Source organism: Camarhynchus parvulus, chromosome 1 (assembly GCF_901933205.1).
Source record: "Camarhynchus parvulus chromosome 1, STF_HiC, whole genome shotgun sequence".
NCBI lineage: Eukaryota > Metazoa > Chordata > Aves > Passeriformes > Thraupidae > Camarhynchus > Camarhynchus parvulus.
Window position 1 is genome coordinate 64,375,565 of NC_044571.1, and position 20,808 is coordinate 64,396,372.

The window sequence follows — 20,808 nt, forward strand, 5'->3', positions numbered from 1 at the left end:
CAGTGTCCCACAAGAGAATGTAGCCAGGCCTGCACAAAGGTATGAATGGGCTATTCTGCCACAAGGAAGTCGGAACAGTCCTATAATTTGTCCATGGTATGTAGATTTGGCATTAACTGAGTGGAAGAAGGAATATCCAGAGCCCACAGTGTATCATTACATGGATGATATTCTTATTGCTACTCCACAAGAATTAGAACCTCAGGCCGAGGAGAGGCTTATTATATTGCTGAAAAAGTATGGACTATCCATAGCCCCTGAAAAGGTACAAAGGCAAAGCCCCTGGAATTATTTGGGAATGATGGTCACAGAAACTCGCATTAGACCAGGCAAATTAAAATTGCATAGTGACATTGCCACTGTAAATGATGTGCAAAAATTGGTGGGTGAGCTGCAGTGGATTCGAACATGGTGTGGAATCTCAAACGAGGATATGGAACCTCTTTTTGAATTATTGCGAGGCTCAGTAGATCCTTGTGAGCCCCGACAATTGACCTTGGGGGCCAAAAATGCCTTAGAGAATATTACCAGGAAAATTGATCAGCAACAGGCTTACAGGTATGACCCTCAACTGCCCATCAGTATTATAGTTTATGGCCCTGAACACAGTCGATCTGCCATCCTTGCCCAAATAGAGGAAAGTAGACTCAGAATTTTAGAATGGGTTTTTCCATCTTTTTTACCCACTGCCTCAGTTACTACCTGTCCTGAATACATTGGAGCATTACTGTTAAAAGCTAAGGAAAGGGTGCATCTGGTTTTTGCTCGTGATCCAGATTTAATAATTGTTCCCTGGAAAACTAAGGATTTGATTCAAGAGTGGTCAATGCAAAGCGTGACATTTGCGCTAGCTACCGCTGGCATAGAAATGTCCATTCACTATCCCTCTCATCCATTGTTTAAAACTACAGCTATCATTATGAGAGGACCATTAATAAAAGAAAAGCCAATTGTAGGGGCTATTACTGTATTTACAGATGCCAGTGGAAAAACAGGAAAATATGGGTATGCTTTAATGATAAAAGGGCAATGGGAAACAAAAGTATGGATGGAAAAAGAAAAATCTGTTCAAATATTGGAATTGCAAGCGATTGTACAAGTCTTACAGCACTTTGCAAAAGAGCCTTTAAATATTATAGCTGATTCTGCATACGCAGTTAGCTTAGTCAATCGAATAGATTATGCAAAAATTGGCAAAATTGGCACAGAAAAAATTGAACAACTGGTAATTCAATTAAAAGGACTTTTAAAAGAAAGAACTGAGCCCCTTTGGTGCAGTCACATACGCAGTCATACAAATGTGCCTGGAATTATGACTACAGGAAATCAAGTCATTGATAATGCTGTAGCAGGTGGATGTCTTGTGGCCACTCTGACCGATGCACAAAGGTCTCATGAATTTTTTCATCAATCTTCTAAGGGACTGCAACAGGACTTCGGTATTTCAAGGACACAAGCAAGAAATATTGTAGCATCTTGCCCGGATTGTGCTAGAATAAGCCCCATACAACATAGTGGAGTAAATCCTAGAGGCTTGGGGCCACAGAAGGTGTGGCAAACAGATGTTACAGAATATGCGCCTTTTGGACAATTAAAATACATGCACGTCTCGGTGGACACTTACAGTCATGCGGTTTGGGCGACTCTTGCGACCACGACCGCCTTCCGAGCAGTTAAACAACACTGGTTACAGGCTTTCGCAGCTTTAGGAGTTCCAGAGATTATAAAAACAGATAATGGGCCCGCTTATGTTGGTAAATGGACTGAAACATTCTTGCAGCAATGGAACATTAAGCATATTACAGGAGTGCCTTATAACAGCACGGGCCAAGGAATTATTGAAAGACGACATCAAGATCTAAAGCGTTTGATCGCTGCTTTGAAAAAAGAGGGGGAGATTTCCCTCTCACCACATGACAGAGTGGCAAAAGCATGTTATGTCCTGAATTGGAAAAATCCAATAGCACTCAATGAAAAACAGGATATCAAACCCATACAATTGCAGTTTACCACGGAGGAGCCAATATTAAGGGCTCCCGTGGTCACATGGAACCCACACACAGGTAGATGGGATAAAGAGCCAGTAATATTATTAACTTGGGGACGGGGATATGCTTGTGTTTCCGCAGGAAAAGATCGACCACGCTGGGTTCCTGCAAAATGGGTAAAACCATGGATTAACCGTATTGCTGATTCCGACAAAGTCACTGGCTTGGACAAAACTGAAGAAAATGATTCGGGCCCTCCAGGAGCTTCAGGGCCACGACTTGAGACGCGTGGAAAACAAGATACAACTGGTGTTGCGTCCTCAACTGGAAAAGTTTAAGGGTATTTCTAAAGGACTGGACAGAGTGTTAGAAAGAAGTAATTCTTTATCAGGATTTCTTGATGCGTTAGAATATATTAGAGAATTTCAGGTAGCAGATCTTTCTGATCGACCTTGTCTTGCTTGCGACAACTGTGAATGCTTTGCTTGGATAGCTATTAGATGTGGATCTTGCGGGAAAAAGCTATGGGTTAGTCAACGCATAATACCAGGATTATGATGTATGTAGAACCTTTGTATATTTTGTTGCTTATTTTGCTTTTTAAGCCATGTATCGCGCAATGTACTATGCAAAGATTATCACAAACGCCTTATTTGAAAAAAGAGGGGGAGATGTTGGGGGTTGCAGGCATGGGAAGTAGCTGTAGCAGTTACAGTGTCCTTGAGGAGAGAAAAATAGAAGTACTATGTGCCAAGCTTATCAGAATAACGGAATTCCAGGGCTACAGAAAAGCAAAACTTAGAAATGATTATCGTCATATGTAGCAACCAATGAGCATGGATTGGCAACCAATGACTGCAGAGACAAGACTCGTGCCAGCCTCGTGAACAAGGCGGAGGATCCAATCATATTCTGCGTGATCGCGTGTACAAGAAAGTTTTACTGTATATTAGTAGCGCTGATAGAGGCAATAAATGGAGCTTCTTTTACTCGCATCGCATCGGTGTGTTTCTCCCCTCCACCTGGCCGCGGCACCTCCACCATTATTAGAATTAAAATATAAACAGCAAGTTTGTAATGTAGTTCTATGACTAAAATACTGAAAATACAAGTCTTCAACTTTAGGAAAAGCTAACATATAAACCAGCTACTTATTCAGTAATCTTACTAGACAAAAGGGAAATGCAAGCATGTTTTGAAACATAAAAGCTGTATGATTTTGAAACAAACCTTGTCCATTAGTTTACTTGCATGAAGACTCAGGCTATTAAAGAATATTTTCTTGCTCAGCAAATGCATTTCTTCAATTGTTGTCAGAAGTGTGGCTGCACTGTTTCCTACAATACCACTGAAAAAAAATTAAAATTATTTAATGAATCTAAAGGGGAAACAAAATGATAGTCAAATACTTAAATATAATTTTAAAAAATATTATTTTCAAAGTTTAAAATTTAGAACAAATAATTGCAGGGAACAATTCTCCATAGTGGCTAAGAGATAAGCTAACTGTAAGAACATGAAAGCTGTACAATTTTGAAGCATCTTGAAATATCAAGTATATCATTAAGCAAATATTAAACATAGTCTATCAAACTTTTTTGTAGAGTACTAAAATTTACCAGATTTTTGCTTTCTTATGCAATAAATCTACTTCTGTTATCAAAAACAAATTACATAACAAAAAGGGTTAATGCTATTCTATCATACTGCCTGTTAGGGACAGCATTACCTCTCTCATTTCTGCACTGAGATGCTGGGCATCCCCAAAACTGTAAGAATTCATGCCTTGCTATTCTGAGTGTTAAACTATCACACTTAGCACAGACATCACATAACCCTTAAATGGCACTACAGGACTATGCTCCTCTCACAGATATAGCCTCCCTCTGGCTATAGGAATTGCACTTTTAAGCTACAAACTGTCAGTGAAAATTCTTTGGGTCATAATAGGATCAAACCTCTATCTCGATTTTCAGATTGCCATCTTGTGTTTAACAGACCATTTCTCAAACTGATTTTTCCTTTTATTAGTAAGGTGCACCTTCCCTATGCAGAGGAAATTATTCAGCTAGTAGAAGGTACTTCAGTGGTCTTTAAACATTGTGGTGTTAACAAGACAGAAACCAACAGACAAGACTGCCTAAGATCTTCCATTTTAACATCACATTTCCAATTGCACCAAGCTTCATAACCATGGGGAAACGCTAACTTTGGAGACAGAAAAGCAACACCAAAATGTTCCAGGATTTTTGGACAATAAAATTAAGACTAGGTCTCACATGTGTTCTACAATAGTCCTGCTATCACAATTGAGGAATTTAAGTAAGGTGGGAGGTGCCCAAGAACCACTTATTCCAGTCTGCCCAACATCTGAAGTATTTTCGGACAGAGAAGTTCAACTAGTAATATTAATGTTTCAAATTCTCAGCAATTCAGTCCAGGGCTGTGGAGGAAGATTTTTCTCCTACTGCTCTTTCTAACTAACGTGAACTACAGCATATGCCACAACATATAAATGATATATAAATTAGCAGCTCTGGCTTTTCTCCAGTTTCTGTATTCCTAGTGGCCTCTAAGAGGTTGGAAGGTGATCAGTGCATCTTCAACAGTAAGATAAGGGAGTGTATAATTACGGAAAAAAAGTTATCAAAACACAACTATTTGAAACAAAACAAAAACAAACCAAATAAAAAAAAAAACCAAAATCGGAAGAAGTTTTATTTAGTAACATTTTCTCAAAGGGGACTTGACTTTGTCATATGAAATATTGCGGAGAGTTTTTTTGTATACTATTTGAATCTACACAGAACAATAAAGAAAGAGTTATTGTGCCAAACTGATGATTTATTCCAAAGCAGTTTTGATATGAACTGAGGAATGGCAATGGGTAAATGGTTTCTGCTTATTATCACATATGTTTCTAGTTGATGTCATAGTGCAGAGCAACAACTAAGCAACAGAAGTACTCTTCCTAGCAGATTTGTTCTTACATGTACAATTAGGGAAAAAAGGCATTTTTAACATATTTTGTAATTTTTCATACCTGATTGTATGGTGATAGAACTTGAGCAAATTAGAAATCTTGTACAGTAAAACTGCTCCTGGCTCAGCAACAATCACCTGCTCAATTCTAACCTGCAGCATGAACAAATACAAACATCCTTCAGGTCATAAATTCTGAAAGCCAGCCTTCTATGACTTTATATGCAATATATCTCAGATTTTTGAAAAATAAATTCAATCAGAAATAAATTTTAAAAGAGAATGTCCAGTTAACTTTAATGTTTGGCTTGAACTGAAGTGCTTCTGGGCTGCCAAGCATCTGGGCAGAAAACAAATAGGTATATGCACCCTTAAAAAAAGAAACAACCCAAAAACAAACCCAAACCCAAAAACCCTTCCAAAAATCCTAAAGCCCCTACAGACTTCTGCTGTTATTGGAAATTTAAAAATACTGAGATCATTTTATGGATTAATACCACAATGTACATACTGGAGTCTTCCCCAGCACTGAATAGCAAGAACAGCTGCAATGCTGCAGAATCACTAAACTACAGCAGTAGATTTCTATCATCATGCAGAAATTCAGAACACCAAAATATTAGGTATTTTGCCTAAGAAACAAATTTTACCTGGATGAATAAATTCTTCCCTGAAAGGAGAGCATATATGTCTCCTACCAGCTATGCTGATTGTTTATCTCAACCAGGAGATGCTGGCTACACAACAAAATGGTGCTGAGTGTCTTTATAGTTGGACAACTGATGTCATGTCTCCTTGGTACACACAGTCTCAATCCACTCATAAAAAGCTGCCCCAGGGCCAATCTTTGTGCACTTATGAAGCAGAATAGACAGTGACTTATCCTGCACTGCTCCCCTACATGCCTGAGTGTGAAAGGGCTACACACAAATCAGCAGCCATCACCCACTCTCCCAAGTTATTTGCCATTCAATGGAAAATGATGCGCTGCAGTCCCTTCTTCTCACAGTCAGCTCTAGGGAGAACCAACCAAGATTATGTTTTCTCAATCCTTTCAGTTTGCATCTAATTCACAGCCCAAAAGCAATTAATACTTTTTAACTCTTATTCGCAATACTTAATGCACGAAGTTTATTTCAACACAAAGGTGAACTTTGCTCTTCAATGTGTTTGTATATACAGAGGTCTATATACAAATATATGTCTCCAGTGTTACCTGTGGGCATGGATACTGAGTACATTCTAGTTGTACAGCAAAAGAGAATAAGGCAGGCAGGGGAAAAAGAGGGAAAACAATACATTAACAACAACAACAAAAAAAAGGAATAACTGAAAGTAAATAAAATAATTAAAAAGTGAACAAGAGAACAGGCAAAAGAAAAGGGAAAAAATAAGATTTTAGGATCATGACAGAAAAATAAAAATCAAAAAGACAAAGTGGGAAAAGAAGAACTGCTGCTTCCCATACAGAAGTCTTCACTGCACTGGAGATCCAAAATTTGCAAGCGACACAACCTAACCTGTTTGGGGAAGCTTTGGACTTAGAGCTCTTACTATTTTTCAGTCCTGTATGTCCTATTGTTAGCTGACCATAAAAGACTACCTGCAGTCCACACAGGGCATCAAAGACATTTTGCTTTCAACTCATCTTACATGTTATGGAAAAGCTGAGGAGTTTAATTTAAATTTTTTTTAGGATTCTCCTACCTCCATCTGAAATGAGAGGCCTGTGCTAAGATCTACCACTAGGGAGTATTCAAGAGTCACCTACGTGCCTAAAACACAAATCAACTATCAGCAAGAAATGTGGGCAATTTAGTCTGCATGTAAGCATAACCATACTACAATGTATTGTAGAAAAGACTGCTCCAAACTGAAACAATTACTGTTGTTCCTCTGAACATGGTGGCTTGTAATTATCTAATTACCTATTATGCATTGTCTCAAGGTTCTTCTGCTTGGGGGCTTCTCAGGCGGGATTTTTTCTACCTTTTTTTTTTCCTTCCCGTCAGGAAACAATAAGTGTTTCATACTCTTTACTGGAAAGTCGAGACTGTCAGTGAATTAATGTAAGTTGCATTCTATTAAAATACAGAATACAATGGGAAGTCTTTAACTGTTCTTTTAGGATTTTCTTTTTACTAGCACAGTAACTAACCAACAACAATATTTCAGGGGATTATTTCTAAAGAGACTACCAGCATGTAAGTGTAAAGAGTTTGGCAACTGAAATTAAACTTACTGTGTACTTAACTATAAAAATCACAAGCACTCAGATCAAGACCAAAACTTCCTCTGACTTACACAGGAGTTTGATTTCATTCCTAATAACTTTGTTGGAATGCACAGAAATGTTGAACTCAAACATCAGCATTCAGTATTAACAGAACTCATTCAATAGTACAGAAAGTTTGGAAACATCTTCCAAAAAAACAAAGCTGTGGTGATTGTGTGTCTATCAGGACAGGTGTCTTCCAACAGATCAAAAACAAAAAGGTTGTGAAGGATGATCATAATTCTGTGGCAACAGGCACAAAACTGAAAGACAAGAGATTCTGTCTGAACATCTGGGAACACTTTTTTTTTTACTGCGCAGGTAGGTGGCTGAGCACTGGCATATGCTGCCCAGTGAGGCTGTGGAGCCTCCATCCTTGAAAGTATTTAAAAGTCACCGGGACACAGCCCTGGGCAACCAGCTCTAGGTGGTCCAGTCTCAGTTGGGAGTTTGGACCAAGTGACCTTCAGATGTCCTTTCTAATCTCAATTCTTCTGTAATTCTGTGACTTTCTAAACGGCACCTTTTTGAATTTTACCTCTCTCCAGACCTTATCCTCTTCTTATCACAAACTTACGTGTAGTATCCAAAAACTAGCTGTTCACATTTGAAACTGAGTATTTGTCAAGTGGATACGGTTGTTATAGCTACAGAATCCTAAGAGAAATTTATTATAATCATATTGAGGCACAGTAGATTTTGCTTTAAAACCACCTGGATTTATACACTGCACAGTCAGGCAATAATTGGTATCAGCTTCATCACTTTGATTACTTCGGTGCTTATGTGAAGCACATACAATAGACAAGTCAGGCAATCATTTGATGGATCATCATTAAGGATTTCTATCACGTGTCCCCTAAACTTACTAAGGCTGTAGTTTGAAAAAAAGACAGGATGTGACAAATACAAAAAACTGAGGTAGCATAAAGATGGTAATTAGGAAACAATTTTTCATGGTGTCTTTAAAATACAAGAGTATGAGTTATTAAAACAACCCCCCAAAAAACCCCACAAACCACAAAAGGAACTGGCTTTTCACACAAGAGCTGAAACATTCACTTGCCTCCTGAAGGATATGTTGTGAATATCAACAGTTTATATCAATTTGACATGCTCAAAGGAAAACATCTACTGAAATCTATTATATACAAAGAAGTTATGGCTCAGTAAGTCCTTAGTATATTCACAAACAGGCAAGGAAACTATCCTACAGAAGTATGACACAACTGCACAACCTGTACACTCTTCCCTAAGCATAATGGTCACTATGAAAAACAGGTTAGTAAATTACATTGATTTTTTATTTGACTACTACCACCACTACGGCTATTCCCATACACTTACCACAAAGCTGTAATTTTATACATCAGTACTCCTCAATGTAGGAAAAGCAAACCAATATCAAAACTCAAATTTAGCATCCTAGTATCCCTCCTTATATGACTATTATAAACCAGACATCTATGAACAAAGGAATCTTTAATTTGAGAAAAAATCCTTCCGAAGTCAACAATCTAATTCTTAACCAAGGGCAATGAAAACGAAATGAGGAGATGGGAGCACAAGTTCTGAAAAAACATGACAGAACAGCTTTTGTATTTAGAGTGCTAAGGAAAACAAAATACTTCACCTTCAGAGGCCTGCAGACACCTTCTGTGATGTGCCCAACTACTTCTTGAATATTTTCTTCCACACCTATAGTTAATGCAAACACATGCTAAGATTATGCAAATGTAATTCTCTTTTCTTCAAGATTATAAAACAAATAAACAAATGTAGGAGGTACTCCTCCATAAAAAGCATTATGAACTGTGTGTTCTTTTCTCCACACAACTAGTTCACACCTCCACTGTACCTCCAATCTAACCATTAAGAAATAGCTGCATGGCAAAACAGTCCCGGAGTCATTACCTTTTGCTATGCAATTGCTTCCTAGGGCAACACAGTGCGTGGGAATATGAGGTAGAAGCAGCAAGGGGAAGAATAAATGATTTAGCAAGAAGCTAAATCTCAGTAAGGCTCAATATTAGCGCTTCATGAAATTAAACTAGAAAAACACCCAAAACCCCACCAGGCTGGTGAGACACTCGAGGAGCAGCAGCACAGCCCATTTGCAAGGCCTGACTGGCAAACACACGTGTCTGTCAGCGCTGCTTACTGACGAGCTCGTGGTGCTGCTACTAATGGAGTGACATGTGTACCTCCACACTGCTGCGTGCTAGAGCGCTGGCAAACGCTTCCTCCCCAGCAGCAATTGAAACTCATCTTTCACAGAACCATGTACAAAGGAGAATATTGCCCTATCTTAGTACGAAACACAAATGAATTGTTGCATGGCAACCAGTGCTGTCATAAATCAATCAAGCTGAAAGCAACAGATCTTCAAGCTCTCACTTCAGTAACAACTCAGAACAGATTTATGGAGAAAGCAATACTTTAATTCTAATTTAAAACTTGTCAACAGGAGTTCATCTTCAGATGGGACCCATGCAATGAAAGTAAACAAACTGACTGTGACAGGCGACAGAAATCAGGTGACCCGAAGCTATATTTTGCTTATTTCAGAGTGAGACAGATTAACTCAGAGAGTAAAAATAATGAAAGATCAGAGATCTGTGCCAATGCCTCTTTACACCAAGTTACACGGAAAGCCACATAAGCAGTAACAACTGAATTCAGTGTGGTGGCTATAAGAATTTCAACATACTGAATTGGTAAGGTAATAAAAATACACTTATATACTTGAGTACTGATATCAAGGCAAAAAGCAAGATTACAAACCACAGCATGCATGCTCTTTTACGTAATGGCTAGCTCCCAGATAGACCTTAGCAATTTACACATTTTTTAGTAGGAACAGTCACACTTGTACTGCTCATCAATGTAACAAGTACCTAGCACATATTTGCAATAGTATATCTAGACCAGATTGACTTAAAAACAAGTTGTTTGGTATGAAAATTTTAGCTTAAAAAATATACAAGCTTGAATACCAAAGGACATGGAATAAAATTTTTGAGATACCACATGCTTGTGCCTTCGTATGTATTTTCATGTCCAATTAGAATATCTGGATTCCAAAAGCAGTGAAATCTTCCAGCAGAATGGGTTATATAAGTAGTGCAAGTTTGACATAAAAGAATTACAGAATAAACAATTCTCAAAGGTCCAAAATAACTTTTAGAATACAGCTCATAACTGAAGATACACTTCCAACTCCTTGCTACATCATATATAATTTTTCCCTGACTATCCTTCTATAAAAGGAGAGATCATTTTTGGACTTTGTTTAGCTTCTCTTCTCCATCTGGGTTCCTGTAACTCCGCAAAAAATGGGTTTCTACTGCATCTCCTAAAATGCCTGCAATTCTCAATTCTGTGCAAGAGAAGATTTCTTTATGACTGGGAGGCTCCTGCTAGCTATAGAATACCTAAACTCTGAAGAGGAAAACCAGCTCCTTTATGCTTGTCCAGCAAAAGAGTTAAACCTTTCTGAATGTGTTTTCAGCACTTAAAATTTTAATAGCATTTTTGGTCAGATTAATCTGAAACAGCTAATTTTTGCAAGCTTAACATTTTACAACTTTTTAAAAACCATCCTTGCACACTCTGCTTATGGGCTACATAGTCTGGTCACTTTAAAGTAAAAACTGGGATGGAAACATTTCTCAAAGAAAGAAGTTCCACACATACAATTTTTCATCCAGTGGGACCATATTCACCAACAGGTATACAAGTGGCTTTTTTTTGGCTGTTTTTTGAGAAGGGAAATTTTTCTATAGCTGTGATTTACCACACTCTCCACAGTCTTGAAGGTACATAGAGCTTATAGGAGAATTTAAACAGAAATCTGAACTCAGTACAGACACACCTGAAGGAAAATAGTTCCTATAGAAGTAGTTCCAGCTGCAAAAAACTACTCAAGCTGAAATTGAAGTGAAAATATCTGACTGACCTAACTTCAGACAGTCAGGTAGGTGTTTTATCTATGGCAGTTGCTTGGGCTCCCTCTATAGGGGAATGGAAAAAAAACCCAGTTTGTGATAAAAGTCTCCAGAAATGCTTACATTAGATCTCAAATTTTGTTAGGAAGCACTGCATTCTGAAGATGCAAATCTCTGTCCTTATCTCTAACTGCAAATAAACAAGATGTCCACTTGTTAAATAGCTACATGAAATTAACTCAATTTTTACTCTAGCTTGCACAGCCAGACACCTAAAAACTGCACAACAGCACAGAAAATTCAGCTTGATTTTTTCAGTACCACAGATGCTGTCCTAACTACCAACTCAGGACCTGAATTTATAAAGAAGAGATAATCTCAGGGTACTTTGGGGTTCCACTGCCCATAACTGTTTCTTGTTAAATCCAGTGGTATCCTATTAAGTACTGTTTTGTCTTACAGACCTTACCACATCACTATCCTTGTCATCAAAAAAAATTCCTCCAAGATACAGAGAAATAGTTACAGACAGCACCTCCTAAGCTCCCAGTATGAAAGGAAGAATTCCTCTTTAAATTTCTTGAAAACTGTGCAACAGTGATAGCAGACCCACTCCTGGAGAGCTTCAGAAAACATATTTTTCCTTCAGACTGAAATAGTGAATCCCTTGTTTATACCATTCTTTCCAGAAAAAGGTTTTGTCCTGGTGATTTTTTGTTGAAAATCTCTCCTCCAAATATTTATGTTCTCTATATTATCAAGTATCTTGCTCTGTGGCTGAAATGCTCTAAATATATCTCATTCCATGGTCATATCACCTCAGCCCAACATCCTGTCAGGAGGCCAAAGAACTTCATAGTTAAGCAAAGCACTACACAAAGAAGTGTGAGAATTTCAGAACAAAGCACAGCAACAGAAGTCCAGCCCACAGCAGAACCAGACACATTTACATGCTCCATGTAAATGGACTTTTTCCTGAAGGGCTCCCCAGTTACAGCAGAAGCATCTGTCAGTCATCTACAAAGAACTGCCGTGTCTTTTTCTCTACCATAAAACCATCATGAGGTCTGCTTTTCTGTCTCCCTAAAATACTGTCAGCAAACAGTATTCAATTCACTTCAACAGTACACTGTAACTGCACTTAAAAAGCAGCATTCCTCCAATTTGATTTACAACAGTTCCTAAACAGCCTCCTTTTCTCACATACCATTAATAAGGAAAGGCAATCAATACAGCAGTCAGGCAAATCAGAATACATATTCACTTTAAAACCCAGAGTAGGATTGAGACGTACAATCTGAAGAGCTCACCAGATATTGATCACATGTTAGTTCCTACAATGAGTTTGTTACAATTGAGTATGCATGCTTAATTTATAATAAAATATCTTTCTCTGAAACTATGGTGGCAAATCATACTAAAGCTTCTACAAGATAAAAGTCTTTAAAGCATAGGTTCAATCTACTAAAAACAAAGCAAATAGGTTGAAGACTAAGCATGAGAATCTCCAGTTCTGATCTGAAGGAGAGTTTTAATATTAAAAAGATTCACCTATTTGTGAGTGGCCTACGTCAGCCTCCATAAACCCGGAATGATGTTAAGTGACAGATAAAAATTCCATTTTCCTTGTAGAACAAAGAGACTTACAGAAAAAAGGAATTATATTTTTAAAAAATTACTAAACAAAAGAGCAAAGGCATAATGAAAATCCTCAACATAATATGTAATGTTTTCAAAGAAACATGTATTCACATAAATTACAAACAATTTCTGAACTCTGAACTACACTCTAAAATGTCCCTTTGTAAATTTGATGTATATCTACTATAAGTACAGTAAAATAAAATGAGTGCATTTTGAAACATTCTTCTTTTGTTACAGGCCCTCTTTTGGTAGAATGCAATCACCAGCTATTCTGAGATTATTTTTAGGAAAATTTAAACTCAGACTTGTAACTGAAGCCCAGCCTAAGAAATTAGTCACACTTTCTTATCACAGACTTACTATCACTTCACAATTTATGTTTTAAAACCAGTACTACCTTGAATAGTCACAAGCTTTAACATAGCTTCTAAGTGCTCTTTTTCAGAAGCTGTAGCTTGATGCAACCAGGCCAGCATGTCTCCTACATACCTACACAAAAACAGAAATTTCTGTGTAAATTGGTGGTTTATGGTGTCAGGAATTCAAAAAGCCAACAAAATAAGGGTTATTTCATATATATTCTTGTTGTACTGTACCTCAGAGGATCATGAGAGTGCATTTCAATAGGGCGGGGAGTACCTCCCAGACCTCCTCTAGTAAGAGCATCTATAAAGCCACGGACCACAGCACTCCTTCTAGCTGTCCCAAATTCATCCAATGTGTATCTGTTATTGAAACATGAAAACAGGTTAAAAAAACCCAGTCTGCCTTACCACAGTTGATTAGTTCAGGCTCACAGCTAATACAAGTAAACATTTTTATAGTTCTAGAAATCTTGCATCAATGCTTCTACTATAAAGCATTCAAAACCATCTGATGATGTCAGAATTCCTATCATCCTGCTCTATGGTACATCTGACAAACAGGAGAAAAGAAGACAAATTTTATGCTGTCACCTGCCTGTCTGCTCTAGAGCAAATGTGCAGGATGAGACAAGACTTCTGATATTGCAGACAGGTGCTGCAATATATAGTCTTATATATATATACATACATGCATATACACTGTCCTTTTCTTCTTTCTTGGTTGGATAGCTCTTAGTTTCCAGGCTAAATTAATTACCTGTCAGATTATTATTTGTGAGGTTTTTCTACTTAATTTGAACATTTTTTCTAGTGTAGCTCCTCTGATACCATTGCAAAACAGACTGAAAGAAGTACTTGGCATCGTGTTTCCTACACAGGAGCTTTGGCAGAGGCCAATAGTCTTGCCACGATCAGGTTCATATTACTGAAGAAAGAAAAGCGGGTGAGAGAAAAAAATGAAGTGACTGCTTCTGCAGTGTCCTGCGGGCCATCAGGCACAGCATTGCCAGCCAGGAAAGGGAGGGGATTGTCCCACTCTGCTCTGCACTGAGGCAGCCTTACCTCAAGTGCTGGGGGCAGTTTTGGGTGCCACAATATAAAGAAGACATTAAGATGTTAGAAAGTGTTCAAAGGAGAGCCACGAGGATGACGAAGGGCCTGGAGGGGAAGCCGCATGAGGAGTGGCTGAGGTCACTTGGTGTGTTCAGCCTGGAGGAGACTGAGGGGAGACCTCACTGCAGTTACAACTTCCTCATGAGGGGAAGAGAACAGGCAGGCACTGATCTCTTCTCTCTGGTGACCAGTGACAGGACCTGAGGTTGCATCAGGAGAGGTTTCGGATGGATATTAAAGAAAAAGCTCTTGACCCAGAGCGTGGCTGGGCACTGGAAGAGGTTCCCCAGCAGAACTGATCACAGCATCAAGCCTGACAGAGTTCAGGAAGTGTTTGGACAATGCTCTCAGGGACACAGTGTCACTCTTGGGGACGGTGCTTTGTAGGGCCAGGAGCTGGATTTCATGACCTTTGTGAGTCTCTTCCAACTCAGCATACTCTGTGATCTTCTTGACTCCTCTGAACAGACACTAAAGAGAACTCTTCCCTGACCCTCCCATTCCCTTATCCCCAGAATTAAATACATGAAAACTCAGCTTTTCAATTTTTGTACACATAAGCATCTTTGACAGGTTTGGGACTCCTGTTTGTGTAAAATCCAGCTGACTGACAGATGCAGCAATTTACTGCACTGCAACACAAGGCTTCTTCCTTCTAGGCTACCAAATGACTCATAGGAATAGACTAATATTCATTTGACAGTTGTTCAGTGATTTTAATCAAAGCAATCTTGGCTGGATATTTAATGGATGAACAATTACAGCCCAGAATGTATTATCTCAAATGGCTTGCTGGTGGTAGAGGAGGTGCCAATAACTTACACATGGCTCATTTCTGGAGCAGGCTACCTTTCTCTTGGCATTGAAGCATGAAAGCATGTGAAGGATGGGAAATGAACACTGGTAACATCCCAGTTATATTTGCAAGGCACAGAACATTTCTATTTTTTTTAAACTAATTTAAGTACTCTGAACAACATACAAACTAAAAAAGAAGAGAAAGAAAATACACATTACAATCTATTTTTCCAATGTAACTGAAAATTGCCAATGAGTGAGCATGCTGTCCCTTACCAATGACCACAGCAGAGGAACATCTATATATAAAATAATAGTAATAAAAAGAATGTTATTCACTGACTTATGTAAGTCTGCATATAATAAGCAGAGCATTCACATTTAATAGATGTGGAGAACAAAATTTAAAAGAAAATAATATATGGTTTCAAAAATGTTTGACATTAAATTCAATTAGATTTCTACTCTGCTATAAAAAGTCAGAGGGAACCTTCAGTTTTGTTCTTTTTAATCCTAATTCTTATATTAAAGAGGTGAGGAAAGAGCACACTGAAGAATCTGGAAATTTCTGTTGAAGCATTTTTCCTCATACACTGTACTTGTTAAATTGGAGAGTTAATATCTGCAACTGATAGAAGTCTAACAAAAAATTCTAATAAATTATTATTTACAAAAATAATGCAATTAAAAGTGGAAGAGATCTAGCATATGACAACTCCCCACTGTCTAGAAGGAGCAGTATTGGAGTGAAAAATCTCAAGCATCTGTAGAAACCAGTTAGCCTTTTTTTTCCTCTCTAACAAGCAGCTATACAATAGATCTTAAATATACAGCCGTAAAACAGATCTTATGATCATTATTAGTTCTGAAAACAGCATTCAATAATGATAATTTTGTTTTAAAAAGGAAACTACTAATTTTCCTTTTGCTCTCAGTAGAACATGGTATAACCATTATAAAATCCTGCATGTTAAAAAATTCAGCAATAACTATTATTTACACTAGAACACAGTATTTACTACTATGTTATTACACATACTCATGTTCAGAGAAGAAAACATTTGGATGTTTTTCAACCCAGCTTTAATGTTTAAAATATACAGTAATGATCACTGGGGAAAGAGGAAGAAAAAAACCTTTGTAAACCTGAGTGGATGATGGAAGAGGAACACTGCTTTCAACTGTGTCTCCGTGCATTTTCTAGGAAAGAGTTCTAAATTTTTCTGTTAGGGCCAGGAAGTGAAAACCAATCTGAAATGTTTTTTTTACATCCCCTACTGACTGCAGTCCCAAAAAGTTCATCCATAGTGCAGTCCTTCTGACACCTTTAGTTGGTAAGTCAATATAAAGAAACAAGAATTTGTAGATTTGGTTCTAAACTCTCGCCTTCTCTATCTTATTCACTTTCACCCAACTGAATCACAATCTTTATCAGATGCAAGGGCAGTGATTTGGAGGGAAAGTGTTTAGTTCACACAAGAGTGCTAAAATACAAAAAAACTATTTAGAATTATTTTCTCCCGTGACTTACTTTCTACATTATGAACTCAGCAATTTGTTAAAGGTATGCAAAATTTTTTGTAAGGGAATAAACTAAATCTTGAGATTTAAAATGTAAAGCATCAGTACTACAATTTTGATAATATGCTGTAGCAAGTAATTAAGCTTGATAATCTATGATGAGAGACACGTGTCTTCATCATCTACAGTAACAGGGGGTTTTTGCCCTTTTGGCAGAGGAAAGATCTTACCAATCAAATTCTATCTTTGTTAATACTATTACTGCTGTTTGTGACAGAAGTGTCAGAAAAAAAATCTTTTGCAGATTCATTTTAAACTGGCCAGCAGTGGATTTATGCACAAGATGGGGTTTTCTTCCCTTGAACTAAGAAAGCAAAACAATGACTTTATGAAGTTTCAAAGTATCATAATTCAACAAAGTATTTATTACAGAAAATAAAACTGTATCTAAAAGTAATCCTATAAAATGCTGTAAACAGCATAGTGACTGATCTTTTGCAGCTGTAAAAGAGGGTGTAGGGGACAGAATGCAAGAAAGGACTGCAATTCCCAGCTATGGCCTGAAGTACTGCAACACACCATCCAACAGCTGGGGAGGTCAAGTGACACCACTTCTCCCTCACGTTAACCAGCAGAGCTGACTGAGCATGTCCACATCTGAGCTTTCTCTCACACTGACAGCACTTGTCAGGTCCACATGCTCCATGCACTTTTCCTGTGAAGGGCTCCAAGGAGCTTTACAGCATCATGTACCTACACCTTCACACTGACACTCTTAAAGGCAGAGGTAGGCCTTTGAAAGGCTGCCTGTTACTCTGCTGCCCTGGATACCTGTGGCTGAAAGCAATTTTCAATGGTTGCAAAATGTGATGAATGCATTGAAAAAAAAAAAAAAAAGCCCAACGAAAACCAATAGCCCAAACCCCAAAGAAGTGTAAATAACCTCTTCAGGGATGGTCATCCCAATAAACAGTTCTTACAGTGCCACCTGGTGGTTCACTCTCCTACGCACCATTTCATTTACTTCAGCAAATTCAGAATAAGAACAGGAGTATTTTATACAGATATAGATATATAAATACCTCTACACTTTAGAGGTCCATATGTACGATTTTTTAATAGATTACTGTGTAACTCATAATGGAACACATTCTTACTACCACAGGCACTTCAGTTAGAGCTAATTAGCCTTTACCAATTTTTACTTTGGGGACTCAAAAGACATAATCACATGTTTTGAACAGGACTTTTTTGCTTCAGAAAAATCCTAGAATGAGAGCACAGGAATTCAAAATTAATTTAAATTAAAGCAGTCTGACATTTTACTTTAATTAGAAACTTTTAAGTTAGAAAAGTCCAATGACATTTCCTGTATCATAATTACATCAAAAAGACTTCTGAAATTTAAAACAGTCAAAATACCATGTTTTATAACTTAAGTTTCTGGGTAGTTTTGGATTTGGCACAGGACCAAAGTGCCACCAGTCTTGGCACTGTAATTCATGCCCATCTTCAAGTTTTATAAGCTCAAAATACTAGTTTCTGTTAGAGATAATAGCAAACACTTACTTGTACAGGACAGGTCTATCTTGTAAGGCTTCCATGGCTTGAGCAAGGACTGGAGAAATGTCACATGATTCTTGTGTCAATGTCCTGCATTCATCTATAAAATACCAACACAAAAGCACATTCTTTACCCTGTAATACATTTTATACAAGCTGTCAAACAAGAAAATAAGTTAAAAACTCCAAGGCTTTTCATTTTGAAGACTTCAGAATATGCTACCTGGGCTAGTTAATGTTAATACAATTAAATTCCCCTGCAAGCAGTACTGTAAAATGCATGTCCATCACCAATTTCAACAATAAAAATGATTTAAGGAAGCTTACTATTTGTTTATGTCCACATACAAATGTTGACTCATTCAACCTTCAGAATTGTAGTGGACTCCTTTGTAAATGTTTACCACACTTCAGGTAAAATATTAAGAAAAAATGGAGCAACTAGTTAAGCAAGCTGTTTGTTTTGCCATTTGATTCTGTTATTTTTTCTTTCATCAAAATAACAATATAATGTTTTATATTCCAGGCAAGAACGTGGAAATCATGCAAACTAGATCAAACATTGACAGAAAAATTGTGACTTTCGTAAGGGTGTAACCACAACTAATTTTTGAGGTTTCAGCATCTACTGAAGAACAGCCAATAAAAATCACATTGCATGATTTTTTTCCCCATGAATCTTACTGTCAGTGAGACAGTCTTTTGCTTTGGAGAAGAGCAAGTATATTTGATGTATTTGATGCTATCAAGGTGTTGGATGACTACATCCAGAGTACATATGAAAAAAAAAAAAGCCTACTATCAGTCAAAAGAGCATCCTGACAAAAGGATTTTTTCTTTTCTAAAAGTAATCCACCACCCCTCCCACTAAACTACATCTTACTATCAAATCATTAAAACCAACAACTTACCTCTAACTTGCAAGGAAATGAAATTCAATACAATTAAAATTTTGTTTGGACTACCAAACTGTAGTAGTTGTTCTTTGTGGAAAACCAACTACTAAAAACACAAATAAATAATCCACTTTTATAACAATGAAATTGACCCGAAAACCTAGAGAACTGCCAATTAACAGTTTGGCTCCCTAAGAAGGAAACCAAAATGCTAATATATCTTGGAAGGGGTTTGTGCTAAGTTCAATCCACATGAAGGAATTATAGGAATCATCATCATAATAATCATAAACATAAAAACATTCTTAGTCCTACTTTGAGTCCATCTGTAAAGTCGTTCATAAGATGTCTCTTGCAGTAAAGCCATCTGTTCCATAATTTCCAAGCTACAAGACAAATAAAAAGTTTATCTACAGATTCTATTTTAGACAGTACTAGCAAAGGCACTTCAAGTAAAATTAAACATACCATTATTAAAATTGTGAGTATTTTAAAATTTTTTTGGTGAAATATTCTGCATATTTCTGTATATATTCTGTCATATGAAGCAAAGAATGAGACCTTGCTTTAAGTTCTGCTTTTAACTGTAAATGGTTCTCTTGCACTCATTTAAGTAGGACTCACCCCGCCCTTTGCTGATTTGTTCGGAGGAGAATCTTGACATCATCATGAATTTGTTTTACTCGTCCCAGAGCCTTGAAAAAATCCTAAATAAATTAAAAACAAAATACAAGCAGTGTGTAAAAGCAGTAATTTCTATTCAAATCTCTAGCAGTCTATACTCCCTCTTAAAAAAAAAAAAAGGCACTTAAGATGTGTTTTTAACCTGTCTTGTGAAGTATGTGTGTTTCACATCCATTAGGTAACTCTAGGGAGATTTTGAGGACACTGCTAGGCATTACAGCATTACATCACTGTCTCCCATTACTGATTACTGTTAAAAACTAAAAACTTCGGAGCAAAATGAAACATTGTAAAGTACAATGACTGTAGGTTAATATTTTTTGTACTTGTGAAATGGGATAACTATTTCTTTAAAAAAAAATTTAAAAAAAACCCAAAACATTTGCAATTAACCAGACTAAGGCTGTTCTGGAAAACCTTTCTTGGTGGAGTAACTCAACAGCAGCACTGAAAAAAAAAACAAACCTAAAGCCTAGAAGACAAGTACATATGGCTAAAAAGGTTACTTTGTTAGTTTCAGAGTGCAAATGGAAAGCCAGTAACATTTTCAAACAGGTCTTCCTACGAAGACATATTTCAAATGCCTTGGAGGAGACCAGCTACTTCAGATACAACTGTTTGTTACATCTTTTGTGATTTGAACACAGTTTGCTCAGGAAAGTTCATTCTAGTTCAAGTCACATAAAAATAGATATATTCTAAGTAAAAGAGGCCAGCAATTTAATCTACTGCCTTACATCTACTGCGTTAAAGACCATGATAATAAAAACCCAAAGCACTCTTCTTTCGGGATAAAAGAAAATTTCCAAACCACAAATCTGACTAAAGGTGTTTTAAGCATATTGGTTGACTCTGTCCTAGGGAAAACGCACACTCATGATGTTAATGAAATCTACCAACTAAAGCAGAAGTACTGGTTTAACTCAGTTACTTCTGCACAATTTTTAGACGAAGTCTCAAGAAGACCTCGCTGGCTGCAAATCAATCATGCAGTAACTGGCACAGCGTTGCTGTCATTGCTCCCTGCAATAG

At 37.3% G+C, this 20,808-nt stretch overlaps 1 protein-coding gene across 2 annotated transcripts in view; it reads right to left on the reverse strand.

Annotated features, from left to right (window-relative positions):
• The window catches only part of COG6 (component of oligomeric golgi complex 6), a 60,434-nt gene that overhangs the window by 23,678 nt on the left and 15,948 nt on the right, over positions 1-20,808 (reverse strand). For both annotated transcript variants that reach the window (XM_030953332.1, XM_030953410.1), the window contains exons 6-13: positions 19,717-19,799; positions 19,408-19,478; positions 18,203-18,296; positions 13,433-13,561; positions 13,234-13,325; positions 8,879-8,943; positions 5,032-5,123; positions 3,219-3,336 (exon numbers count right to left, since the gene is read on the reverse strand). In XM_030953332.1, coding sequence (XP_030809192.1) covers positions 3,219-3,336; positions 5,032-5,123; positions 8,879-8,943; positions 13,234-13,325; positions 13,433-13,561; positions 18,203-18,296; positions 19,408-19,478; positions 19,717-19,799 — 744 coding nt within the window. The remainder of the gene's footprint in view (positions 1-3,218; positions 3,337-5,031; positions 5,124-8,878; positions 8,944-13,233; positions 13,326-13,432; positions 13,562-18,202; positions 18,297-19,407; positions 19,479-19,716; positions 19,800-20,808) is intronic.